Source organism: Crotalus tigris, unplaced genomic scaffold, assembly GCF_016545835.1.
Source record: "Crotalus tigris isolate CLP2741 ecotype Arizona unplaced genomic scaffold, ASM1654583v1 scf7180000017916.3911339, whole genome shotgun sequence".
Classification (NCBI taxonomy): domain Eukaryota; kingdom Metazoa; phylum Chordata; class Lepidosauria; order Squamata; family Viperidae; genus Crotalus; species Crotalus tigris.
The window spans coordinates 1,804-28,587 of NW_024096718.1; the positions used below are offsets into that span (position 1 = coordinate 1,804).

Genomic DNA, 26,784 nt, shown 5'->3' on the forward strand with positions numbered 1-26,784 from the left:
AGTACCTACACTGATTGCTCCATACTTGAAAGGAAAATCAATGAACATATTTGACTTGATCAAATTGTTTAGCTGAAGTCTGCACAAATTATTATATAAAGCGTGTACGTACTTTAGGAATATGGCTTTTATTTTCTAGATGGAGCAGACACTAACAGCAGCAGCAAGATTATTATCTTCCAACTCTTCTCTTCCCTTCTCTTCTTCCATTCGTCTGTCTGTCTGTCTGTCTGTCTCTGTCTGTCTGTCTGTCTGTCTGTCTGTCTGTCTGTCTGTCTGTCTATCTATCTATCTATCTATCTATCTATCTATCTATCTATCTATCTAGTTAGTTGGATAAAAGCAGCAAACATATCTAATATTCCTGCTTATTTTCTCCACGACAACAACCTGAAGACTAGTTGCAATACTATCCTCTTAGCTGAGGAAGAAAATACTTGTTTCAGCAAGAGAACACAATTGTTGATAGAATATGTGTTTTTCCCCCCTGCATGGTATCACTATGTTCCTTTCTTTGATATATCCTCTGCATTTAAACCTAATATACTGTAATATCATTTAACACGTGTCTTTAAATCCCAGAGCTAATAAAGCTCCATTGCTGCATGTGCTTTAAAGACGTTTCACAGCGGATCAAGTTCCTAACAGTCAACTAAGAGTTCCAGTCCCCAAAGAGGCGCCCCTGGTGTGCTAAGCACTTAACCCTTCGACCAGTACCAACATGACTATTCACAAATTATCGATGTTTCTAAATCCCTGGCAGATTGCAGACAGGCCTTGTCTCTCTTGAAGCCCAAGCATATGGCCTCTAATGGGACAGATTAAAGGTGGGGGGAACCCACAACCAAGCACACATTCAGCCTTTGCCACATGAACGTAAAGCCACAGAAATAGGAGAGGGTGATTCAACTGGACTGAACGCTGCTAAATACATGATTAGCCCCTTGTTATGGATCATTTCCATTGATCTATATCTGGTTTTGCAGTACAGTTTAATTAAAGCTGTCTGGAACAAGCCTGTTCTCTAAATAATCAGCTATGCAGTGAAAATGTGAAACCTGAGGAAGGCTTGGGACCCTTTAAAGAAAAAGTAAAACAAAGTGCCTAATTGACTTAGTGTTTAATAACAATAGCAGAAAAGAGAGTGTATATTGGAATATTATCTATCCTTTTGCAGTCTAATAGGATCATGAAACCCTAACATCTCTATCTCAGCTCACTTGTCTGAAGTTTGTTTGGAAGTTGCATTATTTAAGGAAGCAAAAAAAAAAAAAGATCTTCACATTAACTGTTTCAGAGTAAAGAAAAGTCTTAACTGTGCAATCCTATTAATAGCTGCTCAGAAACACGTAGATTTGTATTCAAACTTATTTTCAGATTTGAGGGAGTTTACAGCTCAAAAGCAGCTCATGTCTATGGCACAGGCCAAAATTCTGCTTATATTTATGGAAACATTTTTAATCTCACATCTTAACTTTATTTTTATTCCTTTCATTCACTGACTCTCCCCATATCCCAGCCTACTTTCAAGGAGTCCCTTAACTGTCAAGAGATTTCAAGAGGCTGCTAAGAGAAACGGGAATTTTATGTTCTATGCACATGAACCATTTCATTCACATCAGGGAAGTTGTGAGTGAGACGGATAGTCTCTAAATTGGATAAACAAACAAAGTTGGAATCTACATCTCACACTGCACTTATGACTACCCATTGAGTTGATGAAACTGACTTCATAGCTGCACCACCTGAACTGTAGTAAGAATTCTATCATATTGTATATTGCCTTCTTATTTCATTACTGTATTTTCAATTTACCTGAAGGGGCCTGGAGAGGATTTGTGTTCTAAAATTCCCATAGATGATGAACTGAAAATTGTTAATAATAAAATAGGCTGACTCTAAGTAAAATGTTTTAGAGGTTGTATTATATGAATATGGTCAAGAAGTCATAAAAATGGTACCCCATGGGAATGAAACTGGGCAACTTTGAACCATATGGCCATTGCATACAAAAAGACAGAATAAATGGAAAAAGAGAGTGTGATCACAGGAAACATCTGTATGTGTATGTAGCTTCTTCTCAGAGATTAATCAGGTAATGTGGTAAGTGCCTAAGTATTGCTGTGATGGTCAGGTCCCAGGCTGATAAAAAGGAGAGTTTTGTAAAAAGCACCTGTATGTCATCAGGGAAGAGTCCTCTGTCAGTTCACAAAAAGATAGAAAAAGAGAAAATGAGGATTCCATTGATGTATGCTATGGATATGTCGGCAGCATACTGGGAAAATAATTCAGTTCCTCAAATTGTTATACCTTTCTTGTTAATCTTGTATTGTAAGAGATTGTAAGTATTGTGGTTGGCAAAAGTTATTGTAAGTAACTTGAAGTAAACAGCTTGACAGCTGCCTCTATGTCATGGATGTCAAACTCACGAGGTCACCTGACATGTGACCTAGCGTGACCTTTTCCTCATTGCTGGCAATGGGGTGGGCACGGTTTTGGCGTGATGTATCCGACTCATGGACCGGCAGTTTGACACCCCTGCTCTATGTGGTGAAGAATGGGTGCATCTATGCTACACAAGTGATTGTGGTTTTGCTCTCTTCCTGTGTTACAACTGTATGGGTGGGTGCACTGGGAGGTACAAGGTAAGTTATATGGTCTCCAGGAGGAGTGAGGGAATTAGAATGGAGAAGACCACAACACGGGGAGGAAGATCAACTGGGGATCCCTACTGTATTCTTCTCATGTGTGGATTCTATTACAAGCCTGGAGAAATACAAACTCTATGATTGCCTATATTTACTTTTAACCATTACCATTCCAATTTTAAATAAAATATATTGTTTGACCCAGAAATGAGGGGTTTTAGAAGAGACCGTGGAAAGCACAACAGAAGACTAATAGGAGACTCTGAAGGAATAAAGAATTAGGATAAGAGAAGATTATGATGGGAAAAGGATTAGATCTGATTGAGGCACCTCTTCTGCAATTATCAACCTGTTCTACAATTAAAATCTTCAGAAAGAGGCTTCTACTTTCTGGGCTTATCTTTCTCACCTGTCAGAAAGAGATTTATCCTGTGAGTTTTCTCAGACTACCGAACACTGTCCTTCAGGAGTTGCATCTCCCATAATTCTTTTCTTGCTTTTAGAAAATCAATATGGATACTTTAACTGTTGACTTTAATAAAAATTTACCATATGTATTAACCTTATGATATTCTGTATTTCAGTCATTATTGTTGTCTTGGATATCTATGAGAGTATCTGCATTATATGTGTTATGGTTATATTTTATTATTTTTGCTTTATCTTATTTGTTGGAAACTGCCAAGACTCTAGTTAGATTGCAATTGGTAGAAATATAATCAATCTATCTATCAATCATGAGACATAAGAGACATTCTCTCAATCTTCTCTTTGCATTTTATACATCAATCATTAAGTTTTTTTCTGGAAATAAAGACAGCAGCTTCCTACTTTTTGCTAGGAAAAGAAACTTCACATTGTTGCTTTTTCTGCAGAATGTGCATTCTGTTCACAGCTTTCCCTGTGCTGTCTTCTGTAAAAAAAAAAATTTGCAGATTTCTTGAAAATATTTTGGAATCTTGGTGGGTCACTCAATAAAGCTATTTTTATCACACAAATAAAAGCCTATGCATAACATGCACAAATTCCTTGCAATCAACCGGCAAGGTCTAGCCAATAAAAACAACATATATAGGCTAGCTGAATTAAGCCCAATTAAAACTCTGCCTATATGCTGGCTAACGTGAAAAAGGATACAGACAGAGCTGGCCAAAATTCAGCCAATTCTAATTACTCATGCAGCGAAGTCGAATGGTGCTAAGTTAAAGAAGAAAAATGTTTTTCATTTCTGTATTCAGTGTGAAGGACTATAAGATGATTCCCGCCCGACCCTGTTAGCATTGGCATCGTTTCAAAAACCAGAACCGTACTGCCAAAACCGTGGGGGCCAGGCCACTGAGAAATGATCTTTGACTGTTCCATTCTGAGAGCAACAAAGACATTCAATCATTTTATCACCTTATTATAAACATTACAAGCTTGACATCAAGGTGCTGTTGGCATCTGAGCTATAATGATGGTGAATAGAAATATCCTGAGGAGGGGGGGTATTGTTTTTCCTCTGGTTACCACTCACCTAATTCTAATTGAGAGATGCCCCCAGAGAAGGACCTGCGAAGCTGATCTTAACTGGCAGGCGAGTTTCTATGGGAGGTGAAGAGGAGGCAAAGGGCAGTTCAACAAGCAAAAAAGAAACCAATGCACAGGGCACAATACTTTCCGAGAGTTAAGTCATTTTATTCAGGAAGTAAAAATCTCTTGAATTTCTCTTAAAGCAAAGTATATAGTTAATTATTAATATATTTTTTTCAAGGCCTGGAAAAAAAAAAGGTAAAGGCACATATGTTATTTTTAGAGTTAGTTCAATTATGAGCCTGTCAGCATTGGCAGTATATCCCTTCATTAGACCACCAAGCTAACATGTTTTTTTCCTACAGAAAAGTGTGCTTAATGACCAGTTTAACAAAAGATATTTCACTGTGGGTGTTAATTAGAGCTTTGTGGACTCTATGGGACTTGTGCGCACTAAACCCTGTAATTCAAAGAAAAAGGAGTGGGAACATACCAGCCATTCTTTTAACAATGACTTGTTTCTGACTAAATCAGAAACAACTCAGGAAAAACTCCTTCTTTTTCTGGATATTCAAAAACCATATCATACCATTGAGGAACAGCAATCATCACCATTTCTCAATCACAGCAACTTTAAGATGTGTGAACTTCACCTCCTGCCTGCTGGCTGGGGAATTCTGGGAATGAAAGCTGCTGAGATTTTCAATTAACCAAAATTGGAGGAAGGAAGCAAAGTGCACACTGGGAAGAGGTGGGAGGTGTCTGTCTAATCCAATGTTTCTCAACCTTAGCAGCTTGAAAATATGTGGACTTCAACCCTGCTGGCTGGGAATTCTGGGAGTTGAAGTCCATACTTCTTCAAGCTGCCAAGGTGGTCTAATCCATTAATCACATCCAAGATGCTACTTTCTCATTGGGGTCTCATGCCAGCAGGCAGAGGCAGGCCTTCAAGGCCTTTCAGAAGCCAAATGATGGGTGGCAGATCTCACCTTGGGGATGGCAGAATGTTCCAGAGAGCAGGTGTCATGGGAGAAAAAGTTTTTCTGGACCTCACCAGCTGAAATTCCTTGACTGACAGGGTCCATAGTATGCCTCTTCTGTGGTACAGGTGGGGCAGGCTCATCTCATTGAAATGAGCTAGTTCCTCAGACACGCTGGACCCATGCCATGAAGGGCTTTAAAGGGGATAACGAACATTTTGAATTGGACCCGGATAATTTTTTTCAAATATTACATGATATTTGCTGGTATGCATACATTGTCAAAAATACCCCATTGGGTGGATTTATGCATGGAATTATGCAATACTGTAATGCTGAATTTTTTTCCTCCAATGAACTTTTTATAACCCAAACTATAATTGCGTATCTTGAGCCACACAGCTAGAGAAGCCACAAATTATTGCTGTGGCACTGAAGGCTGCTTTTCAAAAGCAACTGGATTTTCTTGTTTTTTTTCCCCTTGAAAACATTTTGCTGCTCATCCATGTTCTGAAGAAGCTTCTTGGATAAGAAACAAAACATTTTCAAGGAAAAAAACCCAAGAAAGTCCAGCTGCCTTTTGAAAAGCATCTTTGAGATAACCATGTTCTGGATGACTAAGAATCTCCATAGACATTGCTGTGACAGATGTCTAATTGTTGATAACTGTATACAGTCCCAACGCTGGCTAGCATTGAGATTGCCTAAGCACAATTTGCAAAATCTGAAACGTGAGAAGTAAAGCTTTTAGATGAGAGAGGGCAACTTTGCTAGAGTAATGTTTAGAAAGCTCCTTTTTTGCCCTCTTTATTTCACTATTTTTATTCCAAGGTAAGGTCATCAATCTGATACCCCTCCTAAGTCAATATTCACTTTCTTTCCTCCCCCTCCCAGAAGTAGCTGCCATGAGACATACTGAAGCAAATATGTCCTTTAACGGATACACGTGGACTCTGCTGTAACAGTGCCTATTAGGCAATATAATATCCCAGGATGGTTTTAAAACAAGTAATAAATTTAACATTTGCTAGGTTTCATTATACTCTTGGCCAAGTAGTTTCAAAGCTGAAAATTCCTAGCATACAGGTAGCTATATATAAGTAGCCCACAACAGAGATGTTGTTAATATATATATATATATATATATATTTGTACGTGTTTTTGTGTGATATGTATGTATGTATAACAGGCTCCAATTCTGCTTGCCTTTAGAAAATGATGGCAACTTGGATTTTTGGTTGTTTTAATTGTCTTGTTCATTTCACCATTTTATGTACTGGATTATTTTTAATTATATATAGCTACTTTCATGTTATTCGACCAATATTGTTAGCTGTTTAATTTAATACAGGGGAAAAAAAATCCTTATCTGATACATGGACATTATTATAGTGTACACATAGTCCTTGACTTACAACCACAACAGGAAACAGAATTTCCATTGCTGAGCAAGGTGGTCATTAAATGAGTTGTGCCTGACTCTAGGACCTTTGTTTTTGCCATGGTCGTTAAGTAAATCATTGCAGTTGTTAAATGAATCAGTTGGCTGCTAAGGAAATCTGGCTTCCACCGTTGACTTTGCTTGCTGGAAAGCATTTGGGAAAGTTGCAAACGGTGATCACATGAACCCAGGACACTGCAACCATCGTGAATACACGCCAGTTGCCAAGTGCCCAAATTATGATGACGTGACAGTGAGGATACTACAATGGCTGTAAGTGCAAGGACCACTTATAAGACACTTTTTGATATAACTTTGAGTGTTTGCAAAGTTAATAGTTGTCAGTTGGGGGCTACTAGTATGCCTAAAGTTTGTGCTTAAAGTTCACACATTTTAAAGTTGCCAGTATTGAAAAACACTGTCGTGTCCTATAACTCTGGAATTCTTTGGTGGCTTCTCTTATTTAGGTAGCTTAGCCTCAATCTAAAATTACCCAAATGCTCCTGCCTGCTGAGATACTTTTTTACAGTGTCAATACAAGTAGTCCTTGACTTATGACCAGAATTGAGCCCCATATTTCTGTTAAGTGAGACATTTGTTAAGTGAGTTTTGCCCCATTTTACGAACTTTCTTGACACAGTTGTTAAGTGAATCACTGCAGTTGATAAGTTGGTAACACGGTTGTTAAGTGAATCTGGCTTCCCCATTGAGTCTGCTCGTCAAAAGGTTGCAAAAGGTGACCTTGGGACACAGCCACCATCGTAAATATGAGTCAATTGCCAAGCATCTGAATTTTGATCACATGATCATGGGGATGCTACAAAGGTTGTAAGTGTGAAAAATGGTCATACGTCATTTTTTTCAGTGTCGTCATAATTTTGAATAGTTACTAAATGAACTGTTGTAAGTTGAGGACTACCAATACAATAAAATAGGAAACAAATGCATGAGAACTTTTAAAAATTTCCAATCATTTAATATTCTTTTCTCAAATATGTGAATATATAAAGAGTAAAGCACATATAGAAAAGCAATCCTTGCCCAACACATGGAAATTGTTATAGTGCATGTCTAAAGCCTGCACTGAAATCCCGGGTTCATAGTCAGTTCAATAATAAACTAACCAACTGGTCTTAAACAAGCTATTCTGTCTACTTTATTGTCTCAAGTGCATTACAGCATAATAATATTGGTCTATTTTCCAGAGTGGTTTGGATGATTACTGAGATAATATATGCAAAGTACTTTGAACATTCAAGATAATGTATGCAAAGTACTTGGAACACTCAAGAAAACACAATATAAACGCTCAGATTATTGTCTCATTCTTCTTATATGTGACCCATTTTCAGAAGAAAAACAGAATTTCTGGCTCCAAGCCATGGAGGGCAACTGCACATGACATTAGGTGTAGGGCTTTGGGTTTGTTTAAATACATAAAGAGTATCATTTGAGATGAGTGTTAGTTAAAAAGATTCCAAAATACATGGGGAACATTTTTTTTAACAATTTTTGCATTACAAAGAAAGTGTTCTCCAAAGTAAAAAAAATATTCTCTGAGACATAATATGACATTTAGCTAAAGCAAATATTAACTTCAGAAATATTTTTCTTAGGATATCAATAGGTTCCTTTTTATAGCTTCTGTAATCCCAGTCTACTAAATCTTCAAGCAAATGGAATTTTTAGAAAGTTACATATCAAGGCCCATTTGAAGACAGTACTACAATACACATCTGATCTCATACAAGTCTCCAGAATTACACTGTGAATGATAAAGAAGCATGGTGGGAATATGGAAAACTGATTAAATAGTGATGCAAATTGTTGGAAAAAAAGAAAATATTTTGCATGCAGGAAGAACAATGGACTGATTATACATTGGGAATATATTACATGCATCCTTTAAAAGATATTCCCATTTTAGAGAGTAATACACAACATATCAGAATGGATGTGAAATTATTTAGAAGATAACATTGTTATGGTCTCAGATATGCCCAATAATTATTGATAAACACTGAATTCACTTTAATAGCACCCCTGAAAGTGAGTGAAAATAACCATTATGCAGCTCATTTTGATTTATTTTGTTGAACACATTTTAAAATGGTTTTACTCTTTTTGTTAACTTTGTGGCTTTCCAAAAAGAGAAGAACCATTTCATAATGTGTTTTATTGCTCTCTAAGCCAAAAAGTAGAAGATAAATAAAACTATCATAGTAAATAAGATAAAGTGAATATCTGACTTGCCAAAAAAAAAGCTGTCATTAACCTAAGTGACAACTTGTCAACAATAGTATTAGAAGGCTATTAGCTTTTCACATTCCTCATTTCACATTCAGGTTTAGAGATTAAATTAAGTCTTCACCATGACTGTAAACTACATTCAGTGAGAAAAGCAGTAATCACCACACTGAGCACAGTAAGTATACGATTTGTTGATCCAGTGTTGACTTCCTTGAACATTTTAATCAAAATGGAAAAGGGCAAGAGATAGCTCTTGGGTTTGCTTGTGGAATACACAACCTATTCTTAGCTCACTGGTTTAATCCCACAACCGGTTTGGCAATTATGAGAAATTGTTATTACTATATCTGGTGACTTATGTAAAAAGAAAAAAAATGGAAGAAATTTCATTCCAGTCATCCATGAGAGATGGTACACATGACTATATGTACACAATTCCTAAACAATGTAGAAACAATCAAAACTAAATGCATGATAAACTACATCATCCAAATATGCTCAGCAAATGTTTATGGGTCAAACAGAAGACTGCCAGGTAGAAGAGACATCTTCTAATATGGCTACATCAACATCTGACAAAGATTGTGGAAGAAATCAGATGCTCCTTAATTAAACAAGCATATTTTTTGGGGGGGGGGGCAGAATATACCTGGAATGACAAAAAAGCAGCACAAGCTAGCCAGGAACTATATGCCCTTCAAAGTGCCCAGGGAATTAATATTGATTTCTTAAGCCACATCTTTGTATGTTTCCAGGGGCTACATGAAGGTACAATGTGTGAAGAACATCAAATTTAAAATCTGTGGAATATAGGACTCCATTAGTGATGAACATCCAAATCAAAATCTCCTGGGAACACTTCTTTTAAATGTTTCTTTAGCAGAATAGGAGAGGAAGTGGCAGCCAAGCAAGCAATGAAGTAATACTTGTGAGACAGATTAGGGCAAATGATTAAATAAAGAAATGGAGGGACCTGCTTAATGTTGAGTCAGATTACTGACCCAGCTAACCATTACAACTGATATTGACTGAAACAGTTCTCCAGAGTTTTGCTAGGCATTTCTCTTGCTCTGTCTGGAGATGCCAGCGGTTGTCTCCCCTCTCAGCCCTCAGGTTATTTCTGCTCATATTTCATGGTTTGGCATCTGTGACACATCTCGCAGAAGAATCAATAACTATTTAGCTTTTTGTTCACCGTGGGAAACAGCAGTTCAGATTCCTGAAGCTTTCAACCACATTTCTGGCAAAGGCTAAAAGTGAATGTTGGCTCTAGTCAATACTGGATTTATGAAACAAAAGATGCTGAGAATGGAAACTAATATGACATTCTAATCACTTTTGGGAAGCATGCAGGCTAGTGATGAAGAGCTGACCTTTATCTTGGCAAGGAAGCTTTCACCATAAATAGAAGGGCCAAGATGCACGGCAGGGCAGAACAATATTTTGATTTATTTTAGTACCTATTTCAGGAGGAAACAACAACAACCCTGACCCATGATCAGAGAGTCTAGCTTTAATAAAGGTGGCAACATTGCTGGAGAGAAATAAAGCATCTAATAAGAGATGTCAGTTTCAAAATGAAGCAAAATGCTTCATTGTCGCCATCAGTCTATGGTAATCACTAATATTTTAAACTACGGACATTAATTTGTCAATGAATATTGTGACAAAATGATTCTTCTTTCAAGAATAAATCATTAAGAATGGGAGGAATGTACTGCAGGTTCCAAAATCTTTTCTGGGGAGATCATGAATTTCACTGGACCAATTAAAAAAAAGACTAATTTGTAAGTTGATTAAAACCTCATTTAGGGTGCCTCAAAGCTAGAAATTCCTAGACCTTAGTGGTACCAGGTTTCAAAAATGTACCTATGAGAAGGAAAAAATAATTATTTTCTGGAATATAACAAGGAAATTACTTGACATTTGCAAATAAAATTAAGAGATAACTCTCGTGATCCATTCTATAGGTCAGTGTTTCCCAAACTTGACAATTTTAAGGCATGTGGACTTCAAGTCCCAGAATTCCACAGCCAGCATTGCTGGCTGTGGAATTCTGGGAGTTGAAGTCCACATGCCTTAAAATTGTCAAGTTTGGGAAACACTGCTATAGGTATATAACCTGAGATCACAAATACAATTTAGATTAAACCTATAAGTATGTTATATAAATGCTAAGTATTATTTAAAATAATTATCAAACTAAATCAGTTCAAACATTTCCATAATAAAGATATGTTCATTTTGGCATACTATTGTTCAAGAATTGGAGACTGATACAAAGAAAACCGTATGACTATAAAATGTAATGTTTAAACTGACTTTATGAAAAATAAACATCTCTGTTAATGTCTTGTTTAAAGTTCAGTAACTAATGTAAATAATAGCTGCATTTTGAAAGAGTTCTGAACTCTGTATCTTGATTTCAAATCATTGTTTTCCTGTACTGCAACCTATATAGCAAAATATTAAAGCAGTACACTTGTTATTGAAAATACAATGTTCAGTTATTTATTTTCCTATATTCCATTTCTCTCTGGGGAAATCTTCAAGTTTTAAATCCATGGATCCTTCACACTTTCAGTATCTGCCTTCACCTTGGCCTCTAAGACAGTTTTTTTGCCAGTCAAACATTGAAGATTTGTTTGCAAATTAGAATTGTATTCTAGGTTCATCCTTAACAAGGACCAGCATTTTATTTAAAGAAGGCCCTTCTCATAAAATGTTTTATTCTGAAGGTAAACTAAAGATTTATAATATGCTAAATCAGTAGACATTGCTCTAGTAATCAGCAACAATACATTTTACGCTTTATCATAATTTTTTCTGCCATCAAGTCAATAAAACTTTCTCTCCTTTTTACAATGGTATACAACTTAAATAATTCAATACAAGAGTTGTTATAGTTTTATTGCAGGCTTATAAAATTTGTGGTATAAGTCTCTTCCACGCAGTATATTAACCCCAAAAAGACAGAGAAGCTGGATAGATACTGATTACTAAAACTATAATTCAGGCTAGAAGTTCTGAACAAAATGACTTTTGTTTCACTTGCACACTCTGGATGGGTCTTCCAAATGAACTGCCTCCTCCTTGTTCAGTTCACATTCATTACTTCTCTAAGTACATTTTATAAACAAAAAGGTATTCATATTTCAGACAGCTCATAATATAGCCCGGTAGGATACTCTAGTCAACAAGAATAAAAAGGTTGGTAGCAGGGAACAGGCATACAAGGCCCTGAGCAAGCCCCACCGAAGTATATTGGAATTGCCTCTTAGACAAGTCCTATACAAATCATACCTGTACTCAATACAAAATATGCCTGTAGTGGTCCCACAGCCACCTGCAGGAGGATCGTGTATGCAACCAAAGAAAATGTTTCTTAAGATTAGAATTGTAACTGCAATTTATAAATGCAGACTGCAATCTATCCACAACTGACTAGCTCTTTCCAAGACACCAAGATTATCATTCTGTGTATCTTCATCTGATGATAAGATCTTTTGTACTGTCTTGCAGTTGCAGTGGAATCTTTAAAAAAGAAATTTCCCTTAAAGAACCTGTAGAAAGGTGTTAAATTTATGCCTCCACATGATCTGCACCCTCATTAAGGAAAGGTTAGTTATCTACTGAGAATCAGGTTCACACAGTAAAGAAGAGCGAGACTAAATAAAAATAAAAGAACAGATTTCTTTGAAACTAAATTTAAGGAGTGCAAATATGTTCCAATAAAAAATGGTATACCATTCTACTTATATCTGAGAAACAAGGGCCTTATACAGCTGCTTCTTCAGGCCCTCCAGATGCCTAGCATGGCCTTTTATCATGCTTATGCTGACTCTGAATAATAGAAACATCTGGTAATAAAAATATTTATATACCAATACATCTGGATAATACCTAGTTAGGCATGGTTATAATAAAAAAGCATATTAAGTCACATTCTTGGTGGCAAATTCGATTGGTGGTAGATTTGTGCTGAAACTTGCCTTGTGTCATCAATAATAACTTTCAAGTTTTTTTTTTGCTGTCCCCAATCCCAAAATAAATAAATGAATACAAAATAAATTTTATATTCATTTTATGTGTTTAAAGAACTCCTTTGAATTTTTCTTGATTGTTAGCTTATTTTATTATTGCAGATGTAAAAGCATTCTATTACTGGTCTTCCTACTCAGCTTTCCATTATTCTGCAGTTTCACCGTGTGTGAAGACATCCCAATAAATGAGAAAAATACTAGGGGGAATGACTTCATATACCAAATCTTGGATTTAATGGGAGATCAAGGAAACTCCAGGTTGCTGGAGAGATAATTGTACTGTTAAAAAAAGGATATTTTTACACGGGGGGGGGGAGGGGGAAGAGAGAGGAAGAGAGAAAGAGAGAGAGAGACCTTGGTTATTCACCAAATGTCACCAAAACCATTTTTTTTTTTAAATTGTAAGATCTGGGAGGAAAAATAGAGACTTTTTTGGCCACCTACTGGGCCTTCAGATCAGCATTTGATGGAAGTGGTGCTAATGTTGACCTGTTAATGGTACTTATTGTGTGCTTTCCATATGTGTGCATATTTCGTGTTTGTGTAATAAAAAAGGTATTATTAAATGCACCAGCAAAAGGATGTGCTCCATTTGCTCTGCAATGATAATCTTTTACAAGAGGGGATTTTTATTATTAATTCTTTACCTTCTGGGGATATTATAATTTCTGAATGCAGAGATGCCTTAAGCACAAGCAATTTGCTGAGCTAGACTGAATTTCAGAATGTTTCAAACGAGCTGATAAACAACTGCATAATTAGCCATTATTAGATTAAGACTGCACAATACATATATCCAACTGAGAAAGCCAACGGATAGGGAAATTGAGGATATTGTTTTGTAAAAAATAAAAAGCAGTGTTCTAGTTTCGCTTCTTACATTTTCCTTAGAAATGCAGATTATTTTATCAGGTAAACCCTTGGGGTCTTAATCATTAAACACTTGCTTCCTGCATGAATAATGAGTTTATGGGCTGAACAGAACCTATACACTAAACTTATTAGACTGCAACCCTTTTCTACCATCTTTCTCTTTCACTTACAATACCAATTCACAGCACAAGCATATATATGCAAAGATTCTCATGACAGTCAAGAGATTTTCTATATTTTGGCCTATATTTGCTTAACATCTCTTAAATTTAAGTCCTATTTCTGAAATAATTCGCTATATATTTTCTTGTAATTTTGAGAAGAGTGAAAAAAAGCAAACAATTCTTTAAATATGAGACCATAAATTTTGTTATAAAAAGAGGGCATTTAAGAATGTTATGCAATAGCATTAATTTGGTATATGAAACTGCAATTGAAGAATATTCAGTCTCTCTCTCTCTTTCTCTCTCTCTCTCTTTCTCTCTCTCTAACATACTAACATATTCTTAGCGAGTACTGCAAAAAAATGATACCTCTTGATCTTGAATGTATTCAAAAAAGTCCACAAGCCAGATTAAGTGAACCTTGTCAAAGGCTTGAAGGAGCTTCTAACTATAGAGAAAACATGAAGAGTGGGTGAAAATATCAGATGACTGAAATATCAGATGTCTTTATCCACTTTATTGAAAAGTGGATAAAGGTGGACCAAGGAATCAATCATTGATTAATCAATCAATGGAACAGCTTGCTTGTGGGTATGGGTGGTCCATCACTGGAGGTTTTCAAGAAGAGATTGGACAGCCATGTCTGATATATATATATATATATAGGGTTTCCTGTTTGAGCAGAGGTTTGAATTAGAAGACCTCCAAGGTCCTTTCCAACTCTGTTATTCTGTTATTCTTGACCAGTTAATCTGATATCAATATCTGGGAAGATAGCACAATAGATGACAAAGTGACCTATTTATAAGGAAAACTATGCAGTGATTAGAAAGGAGTCAGTCTGGATTTATTAAGAACAAATCTTACTTGATCTTATTTCCTGTTTTGACTAAGTAACTTAGTATAGAAATGCACTGGACATAAATGTATCTAGATTTAGACAAGTATTTGCTAAAGTACTGCATGATATTCTAATGAAGAAGTTAGTTAAATATGGGTTGGATCACAGCTGGTCTATAAATTGTATTCAGAGACAAATTTTTAATTTTTAATAATTCCTCATCAGTTTAGAATGACATCTCAACTGGAAAGAAGGCAAAGGGTTTAATCTGAGACCGACACTCTTAAAAATGTCAATTAATAATTTTGAACAGAGATGGGGGTATATGCTTCACAAATCTACCGCTTAAAACACAAATGAGATGAGGACAGAAGCCAAGATTCAGAAAAACTTGATAGTTCACAAAATTGTGTTGAAATAAAATTTAATAGTTAGGAGGATAGTTAATCAATAGAAATGAAAAATTCTTCACTCAGAAAAAAATAAAATACAGTAGATCTGATTGAGAGATACTTAAGACTGTGAAAAGGAACTTGGAATTGTCGAGCGAGATCAGTAGTGTGAAGTCACTGCCAAGTAGCAAATGCAACATTAGCTTGCATTTATATTAGTTTCCAAATCTCAAGGAGCAATCATTTCACTATGTTTTGCATTGGTCAAACAATTACTTTAAATATTCTTATATTTTTTTTAAAAAAGAGGCAGTGAAACTGAAATAGGTGTAAAGAAAAGTAATGGGAAGGTTCAGGAAACTGGGTATGTTCAGCCTTGAGAAACAATGACTGAGTATTACTAGTGACAGAGATTCTTAAATACATGAAGAGGCATTACACACAAGGTGATCTGTTCCTGATCCCCCTTGATTGCAGGATACCAATGGCCTTAAGTTACTGCAAGGCCCATTCTGTTTGAATGTCAGCAAAAAGCCTTTTGCTGATAACAGCCATTCACCAAAGATATGAATTAGCAAACTAAAAAAAAAAAAAAGATAAATGCGGCCTTCAGGCAGGCTGAATAGCCACTTCTCAGAGATGTTCTAAGCTGGATCCTTGCACTGAGCAGTAGATGGGACTTGATGTCTCTAATGGCTCCTTTCAGTTTCTGTATGCCAGGGGCCCCCAACCCGTGGTCCGTGGACTAGTACTGATCTGCAGCATGCCAGCAACCGGTCTGCACAAATAAGCAAAGCCCCATCCACGAGATGCAGGCAGCACACAAAACCATGCACCTTCTGGTCCGCAGAAAAACCTCTCTCCATGGAACCGGTCCCTGGTGCCCAAAAGGTTGGGACCTCTGCTGTATGCTATGAAATACTTCTATTGGTTTTAATGCTATTCATTGATTAAACACAGAACATACAGATAAAACTGCAGGCTTACTAGAATCCAGTCCTAACAGAATTACTTACAAGTACATGCCATTTCTGTGAGATTATTATTTCATTTTACCATCTTAAGCAGCTCTGCACAATGAAATATTGTGATGTGAAAAGTATGACTTATGGAATTACAGTGTAAACAGACCAGCATTTCAGTTATACAGATAAGATAACGAGATAAAATCACAGAAAAGTGAATAATGAAAGATTTCAGAACTTCTATCTTAATTGGAAAAAGAAGCTTCCTAGTTAAGATACAAAGCTCTTTTTTTGGAAAAAATATCTGAAGCCTTGTCTCCTAGTAATAATAAGAAACTTGAAGTATATACCACTTTTTTTAAAAAAAATTCTGGGGCTTTTCTAAGCCTATTAATAATTTTCTTCCTGTCCATAAATAAGACCGCTTTGGCAACAAAGTATCAGCTGTGACCTATCAAGGCCTGTTGGACACATTATCTTTCTGACAAGATTAAGAAACTGATATATCTCTAATTCAGGAACTAAGGAACATTCTAGTTATCTGTGGACATCTTTGTCTGCAATTGTTCCATTCTGACATCAGACCAGAGGAATTGGTTCCCTATGAACCAACTCCAGATGGGGAGAACATGCCTTCTACATTTTTGACCCTGGAAACTCTTAATATATGGTTCCAAAGGAAATGTGGGGAAGAACGAAGAAGGGAGGGAGGAGGAAGGGAGGGAGAGAGAGAGAGAGAGGGAGAGAGAGAGAGTGTGTGTGTTTCCATGTAACCAAAGTTGATCTGGAACAGATAATTCTTACAAGAAAAATTTCCGGTAATTGGTTTCCCTCTGACAAAATTTAAGTAAAAGAGCAAATAACAGAAGCACATAAAGAATGCCCAGTTATAGTTATAATTGACCTAATCATGGCTCAAATGATGACATTTATATATACTTATATGGAACTGCAAATTCAGGTTGCAGGATCAATAAAATTATTTCAAAGATATTCTAAATGGAGTACAATAGTACTGTATAATATTTGGTTAAGTCAAATTTTGATTAAGGGTTTCATTTACCAATCAAGGGATCAAAAACTTGCAATTTTTGAATGTGATTATCTTGCCTTTAGAGACTTTATATGTTTAAAAAGAAAAAATATATACATTATAACAATGTTATTAACATCACCTGTTGCCTGAAATAGTTAAAATCACAGTGCAGAACACTGTTTCATTATTTCAGACATTGCTCCAGTTATAATAATACCATCTGGCAGCCAATTAGTCCCTAATACAATTTTATTCTTCATGGAATTTTGTAAGTAGAACGTAAAACAGTCAAAATAGTTAATTGGCCTATGGGGGGAAAAGCTGCATGGCTGATCTCTTTAAGTCTAGAAAAAAATGACTCTATGAAAGTAATGTAACATTTTTCATAGAGTTGGTTTCCTTACACCCAGTATAAATTTAAATATTTATTCTGTGTATAAAATGCAAATAGCTATCTGTAATGTGATATGGAAAACTTAAGAAAGTTTTGGACACAAATAAGTTCTGCCCAGGTTAATTAAAACAAAATAATAAACATTAATGCCTAATTTGATAAATAATACGCCTCAATTATTAATCTGAATAGTACACAGCTGTAATTCACAGATGAAATATTGGAAATAACTCCCGAAAATGAGACAAAAAGCCAGACTTTGACAAGTTACATATTTTTTGCCAGGAAATCTATAATCGTATTTTTAAGTTCTTTGAACAAATGCCATTTGATCAAAGTGATTGTCCCTCCCCTTTTTTCCTGTATGTTCTAGAACAGGGGGCTTCAAACTTGGCCCTTTTTTGACTTGTGGACTTCAATTCCCAGAATTCCTCAGCCAGTGTGCCTGGCTGAAGAATTCTGGGAGTTGAAGTCCACAAGTCATAAAAGGGCCAAGTTTGAAGACTCCTGTTCTAGAACATTTTCCCTTGTTATATTGTTTTGCCTCATATTCCCTCCATAGAAACATTGGTTCAGGCATCTATACTTGTCTTGTGTCGTCCAAAAGCAGGTACAAAGAACTCATACAATTTATCCATTATTTCAAAATCTCATTTACTTCATTATCTAATAGTCCAATAGTTTCTCTGGCTGGTTTCCTTATAATGTAACTGAAGATCTCTTTTGTTGGTTTATATGTTTTTAAACACATGCTCTTCAAACCCTTTTTTCTTCCATTATTACTGCCTTAATTGGAGGTGGGGGTAGGGCAGTCCAATGCTTATATCTGGTTTTGACTTCTTCAGTTTGTCAAGCCTTTTATTTCTTGAATAAATTGTTCAAGTGTCTTAACAGCCTCGTCAGTTATATGAGTATCATCCAGGATTTTCTCTCTCTTCTGTGTTGAAGTACTATATACATTTTGCCTGGCCTTCCAATGTTGCTTTTCGAAACTTTTCACGTGCCTTGAAACAATCATATGTTGCTAACTTTTGTCCTTGGTTTTGGGAGGTTTCACATACTGAAGTCTAGAATTTTAGTATAGAACTTCATTGAAAATGTTCCATTTGCACATAAATTCCATATCACTGAACAGTGGTTACTTTTTCCTATGAAATGCTTATAAAGTCCTGGGTATTACTCACATTGTGCCTTTCCCAAGGGTCCTTTTATTAGTTCCACCTAATGTTCTCCTGACCGTAGTTATTATTCTCCCAGGATTTTAAATGAACTGTTTTAATTTTATGCACTTCTCATGCAATATATTATCGTAACTAATCTTTTAAATCTATTTTTAAAGTTTCATCTGCTTTAACATGATTGCTTTTATTGAAATGATTGTTCTAGGGTGATCAATACATTTCATAACTATATTTTAGTTTTTAAATATAGTAACCGTAGTATTCTACTCTGCTCCAAAGATTTCAAGTAGCTAACATCAAATAATAAAAGCATAAACATTGTTGATTAGAATAATAATAATATAATCTAGAGCCACTTGAGCGTCATTGGCATTAGAAAACTTCACCACCAGTCAATTGAGGAAGGCAGTTTTATTTGGAATAGCTTACATCCTATTATGATTTCTTTAACACCATGAAAAAACTACATCTGCCTATCCCAGCTCCTTGGGAAGGACTAAATAAGTGGATAAAAATGCCAAATCCAATCTAAACTTCTGTCTGGTTGTGCGACCAACCATAATAATAAATAATATTAACTCAAACATAACATTACAAAAATAAGGATTTTAAATCAATCCAGTGTGTTGTTTTTATAGTCTAAAGAGATCTCAGGAACCAGGTCTCAGTTTCTCTATGAAATTAGAAGAGTATTGAGGTCTTACAGAGCTCCAAGGACATTTATGGAAAAGACCTGCTTCAGCCCCAGCACTCCTTAACCTGCAAGAGGGCAATAAATTAAATAATACATCAACATCTCTCAATTGCAAGACCACAGCTTCCAAGGGTGCTCAGTTGGAGCAGAGTGGAATTCAACTGTGAATTATTTTAATGATCTCATATATATTGGAATATTTTCTGAGCAGAGTGTACAGCATTTAGTTCATATGTAACATAGCATATTTGGTACATGGAAGGACATGTTATATTCAATACACTCAAGATGGTAAAATCATAAAATATCTTTATGGTCTAATCTGTCTTATTTATTTAATGTTAAAGATTTCCCAGTAACTTAATGGACAATTTTTATCTAACATATTAATTCAATGCTAACATTAATTCTAATTAGGCAAAGAAAACAATTTTCATTTAAGGTATTTAAGAATACTCTTAAATTGACTATATATTTTTATATATTATCCTTTGACAAAATATACTAATTGAGCAGAAATGGCTAAAATTTCTGCTTATTTAAAGGACCATTCACAAGAGAGATATTTTAATGTATGGAGAAGATGGATAGAATATGTTCAGAAGAAGTATGGAACTACAAAGTTTCACTTATTTTATGAGTAATGAATTTGTTTATAAACTTATGATGTTAAAGTTTGAAGAGAGTTAAGGGTTAGTATGATTTTGGTTATTGTATAATTAGTAAACTTAAATAGATTATGTTTGTATAACCCTGTACTTGGCTCTGGGAAGTCGGGGGGGAGGGGGGTGGGGGGGCGGGGGGACGGGGGGAAGGGGGTCGGGGGAGGATGGGTTGAAGTTTAAGTAGCTCAGATAAGTAGAAATAGTTTTATTGTATATAATATTGATGTTTTAATTTGGAGAGAGGAATTGGTCGGGCATTTCCCCTGGACCGCATTCGGAGCGAGAAGATAGGAAGAAGGGGAGAAGCAAGTAGGAAGGTTGAGGAGAAAGAGGAGAGGGGGAGAGTGAGGAAGAGGAAGAAGAGGGAAAGAGGGAAGTAGGTTAGAGGGTGGATGCGGTTTGGGGGGAAATGGGTGAGCAATACCGAAAGTTTTGTTATCAATTTGTTTTATTTTTTATCTGAAGTATTTTTATGAATGTAATGTATTGTAAAATTGAAAATAAATTTTTTTTACCAAAAAAAATATACTAATTGAGACCTTAAAACAGCAGGTGGATTTTCCCGTGTCAGACATGGGAAAATAAAAACAATTAAACCAAGCTATATCAGAAAATTCACTACAATTTTGTTCAAGATGCAGATAAATTGCTAGTTGTTTGTTCTGATCAAAATAATCTGTCCTTGCTATATCTTATTCTGTGATAGTTAATAGAATGTGAGCAATTAATATATTTAATGTGGGTTGTTGGTTGTTTTTTTTTTTTTTTTGACAATCACAGACCACAGTGAATGGAATAATGATGAGTAGGAATAGGTTTTTCTCCCTTGGTTCTTCAAGAATGTACTTTTATAGCAGCTAACTCTACAGGGTTCATGTGTTTCCTATCTCAAATTAATCCAAATTTGTGCCACCAGTTTTCATGAAGGTTGGGGGACTATATTAATCGGATCTTCCGGATTTGCAGGGCAACTGCAGCTCAGGACTGGGGCACAGGCTTTGCACTTAGGATAGTTAAGATCTTTCAATCCTAGCCAGGAAGAACTGGAAAAGATTCTGCCTGAAATCCTAGATTTCTTCTCTCAGTCAGGGATAGCAATTCTGGTCTAAGGCAGTTTATGGTAGTTTTTGATTTTCATAACATAGATGAACTGGATTTTTCAGTTGTGATAAATATTCTTTATTATTCACCTTACCACACTGTAAATGAAAAGCAAAATGAGTTATGTTATAAATGGCCAAACATATCAAGCAAAAAATAAAACAATCCTTTTATTATTTGACATGTCAGAGCCAACATTTCTAGATTTGTTGGACTGATTCTCAATTCCATTAGGTCCATCATTTCAAAGACTGAACTCTACTACAGAGGTCCCCAATCTTTTGGGCATCAGGGACCAGTTCCATGGAGAGAGGTTTTTCCACAGCCAAAAAGTGTGTGGTTTTGTGTGCTGCCTGCATCCGATGGATGAGGCTTTGCTTGTTTGTGCGGACTGGTTGCTGATATGTCGTGGCCCAGTACTGGTCCACGGACTGGGGGTTGGGGACTCCTATTGTACTAGGCAAACACACGTGACCTAACCAAAATGATCATTGCATAGGTATATCACGTTTCTCCGAAAATAAGACCTATCCCGAAAATAAGCCCTAGCTTGATTTTAATGTGTGCGCCTAATATAAGCCCTACCTCCCAAATAAGCCCTTGTTAAGAGCCTGCGCAGCTGGCCTCCTGCCCATTCTGTCTGGTTACTCGCAGTGCCACCACGGTGAGGCAGGTGTGTGTGGGGGTGGAGCTGCCCCACACTTTCTACACCTGCTTATCTCGGGGCCACCCAGCAGGAGCCTGTGTGACTGCCATCTCAAGGCAAGGCAGGTATCGGGGCGTGGGAGGCCTGGCTATGGGGGCCCTGAAGTAAGCATGGGGCAGTTCCACCCCCCACCTGTCTCATGGCGAGTGGCTACGGGCAAGCAGAAGAAGTGGGCTGGTTGTTAGTGTTGCCACCGTGAGGTGAGACAGGTATCGGGGTAGTGGGAGGCTTCTTGTTCATGGAAGAAAAAAAATAAGACATCCCCTGAAAATAAGCCCTAATGACTAAGGCAAAAAATAAAAATAAAATAAGACCGGGTCTTATTTTTGGGGAAACATGGGTAGTTCAAGTAATACAGAAAAAAGAGATCTGTTAGCAAAACCTGTACCATTTATTTCGGATGCATGAAGAGAAGGACGAGGGGGGACATGATAGCAATGTTCCAATATCTCAGGGGCTGCCACAAAGAAGAGGGAGTCAAGCTATTTTGAAGGCAGGACAAGAAGCAACGGGTGGAAACTAATCAAGGAGAGAAGCAACCTAGAACTAAGGAGAAACTTCCTGACAGTTAGAACAATTAACCAGTGGAACAATCTGCCTCCAGAAGCGGTGAATGCTCCAACACTGGAAGTTTTTAAGAAGAGACGGGACAGCCATGTGTCCAAAATGGTATAGGGTTTCCTCTCTGAGCAGGGGGTTGGACTAGATGACCTCCAAAGTCCCTTTCAACTTTATTATTATTATTATTATTATTATTATTATTATTATTATCATCATCATCATCATCATCATCATCATCATCATCATCATCTCCTCTCTCTAAGCACTTTTACCTTTCCAGTCCCTATCTTTCTTTTTCCACACTCTTTTGTAGATATGAGGACATAATAATGCCTTGAATTTATGTGAATATTCTTTGTTTTTAATATAAAAGTTTTTTATTTGTAATACAATTAAAACAAAAATGGACAAGCGTGACATTCCAGAGTAAGTATTTCAAATAGTTTGTTTCTCGTGGTACAAAAAAATAATACACCATTCTTAACCTCTATATAAGCCTCATCCTTCTATGTAATACAATTAAATATACAATTATATGTACAGTTATATATACATTTCAATCCTATCATTAACTTGAGATCCACTCGCTCTAATATTTCTTCCAACCATTCTTTGATCCTGTTCCAAAAATCATGAGCTCGCGTGCACTCCCACCACATATGATAGTATGTTCCAATTGTCAGATTATATTTCCAACATTTAGAGGAGACATTAGGACACATTTTAGCTAATCTTATGGGTGGGAGATGCCATCTACAGAACTTTTTATAGAGGTTTTCTTTGTAAGAGGTGTCCAAAGTAAGCTTTTTGTTTCTTGCCCATAGTTCTTGCCAGATATGCAGATCAAAATTAAGACCAAAATCCTTGCTCCATTTTAACATAGTCACTTTTACTTGTTCCTCATACATTGCCAGATCTAACAAATAGTAGTATAATTTTTTAATCATTTTATCTTCCGATCCCAATATTATTTTATCCAATTCTATTGGTTCTAATTTAATGCCTAACTCTTTTTTATCTTTTCAATATCTCGCCTGCAGTTGCAGGTATGCCCACCATTCTAATTCTATCCCTTCATCCTGGAGGGTTTTCCTGGATTTCAATTCCCCTCTTTCATCTAAAATGTTTTTATATGTTATGATCTTATCTAATTGGGTAAATTTTGGGTGTACATATATTTCTAACGGTGAGATCCAACTAGGTATTTGGGTAAAATTGGTTGCCAAATTTTTGTCCATACATCGATAAGAGCTGGTCTAATATAGCGTCTTCGAAAATATTTATGTATTTTATATTTATGATCCCATAATATAGCATGCCATCCTATTTGTAGGTCATGGCCCTCCAGACATAGTAGTCTCCTGTTCTTTAATAATATCCAATCTCTTACCCATACTAGTGCTATAGCCTGGTAGTATTTCTCCAAGTCTGTGAATATTCTTCTTCTTCCAACTATTCACACATAATGGTGCACAGGACTGGACATTATACATTAGGCTCATTCCAAACTATTACTCTTCTTACATTTTATTTTCTTTCTCACATGCTGAACATAATTTGTGCTTTCTGTCAGTATTTATTTCCCATGCTTAATGCAAACTCCTGCCAATCCGGATTCTCTCATGTATCCTTTGTTGCAGCCTGATGGAACCACTTCTGTTAAGAGTAGCTCCAAGATTTCTGTGAAGCTGAGTGACTAAAATGCTTGGCAAGCAAATGGTTTTGGAAAATGATTAATTTAAAAAAGCAATTGCCCTTGTGAGCTTCGTTATACAATATATTACCAATGTACAGTAAAGGGAAGATGACATTTATGAAGCTGCATGGCAAATTTGCTCTGTGGAATTTTCTTAATTCTGTCTAAGTTGAGCAATTAAAACACAGCAGTAGAGCATTGTTAATACTAACATGTAATTTTAAAACGAACAATTGGTTGCCATTTGATATAGATTGTTTCATTTCATCACCCACATTTCCTTTTGCGTTCTACATTTCACTGCATTCTCATATCCCATTTCTACAGGCTATTAAGCAGTGGAAGGGAAGCTCAGTTTTAGAGCAAAGGTAATGAAACAGGTAAAATCTTACAAAAGAAAAGTTAAAAGGTTTCAGAACCATTGCAAAACTTGCTGGGAGAAATTTTACACATCTCACCATTATGAGGCCAATTATGCACATTTAGATATCAAAGGGGCATTCAGAGAAGTATCCAAAACTTTTTTTTTGTTTTTTTAAATGGAAGTGTGAAGAGTTCATTTGTTATAGAGACCAACCATTATTTGATTTTTCAATATATTATCTACAAAGCAAGCAAGCAGCTTTAAAGTTGTTCAAAATTCTGGTTTATAATCACGAGATTCACGTGGAGATTTAACTAAAATTGTACTTTTAAAATTGAGTTAAGCAACAACAATCGAATTGCCCTGCAGGCCTTATGAAAAATTAATGAAGTAGATGCAATTAATATCTAATAAACAATACATATAGTCCTTAGATAAGTAGAATTGTTCAACTCAACTGGGATATGTTTCTTAAAGACAGTCTTATTAAACTAATTTACTTCTTAAAATTGCTTTTTAAACATGGCTTACCTCTTCTGTTCGATTTCTTTTATCATGAATAAAATTATGTTATTTATTTAAATTAAAGGCCACCAAATCTGTTTCAAAAAGACCGGTCTAACAAGATCATTTCTATAGTGATCATTCTATGCATTGATTTCATGATCCTTCTCTTTCCCTGTCATTACCATGGATGAATGTAAAGCCCTATGTGACATAATTCCAATATTAGATTGGCAGGCACATATGCACACATTACAGAGATGTGTATGAAAGGACGCAAGTGAAGAATCACTTTATAATAGATTGATTTCCTGTAGATACTATACATCACTCACTCATGAACAGATGATGTTAATATTTAACCTGCATGATCTGAGAAAAGCTTTTAAATTGTATTTACATCTAATGGCAGACTGGTCTTCAGGAGCAGTTCCTCTACTTCAATGATTATATATTACAAAATTGTGATGGCTGAATCATTAGATAGCATGATCTTTTGAATAAAGGAAGCCCTTGTGCAGTCCAAAATAGAATGTCTCACTGCGTCAAATTTTACACAGTATTATCTGTGTAGAAGTGGTGACTAACATCAAAAGGCAGGAATAAAAAAAAATGAAAATAAAATTGACACAGAGAATAAAAGTTTGATTATGAAGATAAGAAAAAAATAAAAAAGGAATAAAATCTAAAGATTGTACTAAACAAGTACTTAGTATCAAAGTATCAAAAGGTGAACAAACTATAGAATATAAATGACATCAGAGAAACTCTCTAAGAAGTATAAAGATCCTTCAAATTCATGCTGGAAATGTGAACAAGAAGAGATATTTTATCATGTTTGATGGATATTTTTAAAAAAGCCAATTGTTATGTGCAAATACATGCACTAATTTAGAAGACTACTGTAATGTCCAATTGAAACCAGAGACTTTTCTTTTGACACTAATGGATAAACAGCTGGAAAGAAAAGTCATGGAAGTTTGTTTTTATATAATAACAACAACAACAACAACAACAACTTTATTGTCACATTGAAAGTACACCAATCGGCATACATCAAAATGAAATTTCGTTGCATACAGCTCTCAAAGGGTCACCATCTCCGATATACATTCCTTGTTCATGGCCAGCTCAAGTTACAGATCTTCCAATTTAGTCTCTAGGAAGTGAACGATGGCAAACAGGACAGATGGAAAGGTAGCTCCATGTGGATTATCTCTCAAATTAGTTTGTATTCCTGCACGACAACCTAGCCTCCTTTTGTTTTTCTGATCTTGTCTCTTCCACCTTTTCCTTAAAGAGGCCTCACTCCTTTTCGCCCCTGGAGAATGCAGTACAGCAGTGGTGGTGAACCTATGGCACGGGTGCCAGAGGTGGCACTCGGAGCCCTCTCTGTGGGCACACGTGCCGTTGCCCCAGCCTTGCTTCCCCCCGCAACCTCTTCCTCTCCAGCAGCCTACCTGAAGGAGAGTCGTCCTCGAGCGTGGCCCACACGGAGCAGTGCAGCCAAGGACATGGCAGCCAGGCAGCGTAGACAAAACTGTGCCCTCACACCCCATCATGCAGTTGATGCTGAAGGGCGTGGGCAGAGGGTGTGGCTGCCATAGCACTGCTGGGCTGCCTGGGTGATCTGCGGTGGGCCCTGGAGGCGGTGAGTGGTCCTGTAGGCAGGCGGGGTAGGGGATTGGGGGGTGAAGCGGGGCAGGGCCAGTTTTTGGGCACTCGGTCTCTAAAAGGTTCGCCATCACTGAAGTATAGTAAAATTATTATATG

The 26,784-nt window shown here is 36.3% G+C and overlaps 1 protein-coding gene across 3 annotated transcripts in view; it reads right to left on the reverse strand.

Annotated features, from left to right (window-relative positions):
• Positions 1-3,460: 3,460 nt before the first annotated feature.
• The window catches only part of DPH6 (diphthamine biosynthesis 6), a 244,527-nt gene continuing 221,203 nt past the window's right edge, over positions 3,461-26,784 (reverse strand). Inside the window, exon 15 of one of the 3 annotated variants that reach the window (XM_039344452.1) lies at positions 3,461-3,561. In XM_039344452.1, coding sequence (XP_039200386.1) covers positions 3,476-3,561 — 86 coding nt within the window. In that variant the 3' untranslated portion in view covers positions 3,461-3,475. Of the gene's footprint in view, positions 3,562-3,603; positions 4,233-21,255; positions 21,279-26,784 lie in introns of those variants that run through there. The other 2 variants (XM_039344453.1, XM_039344454.1) reach the window with 2 other exon arrangements.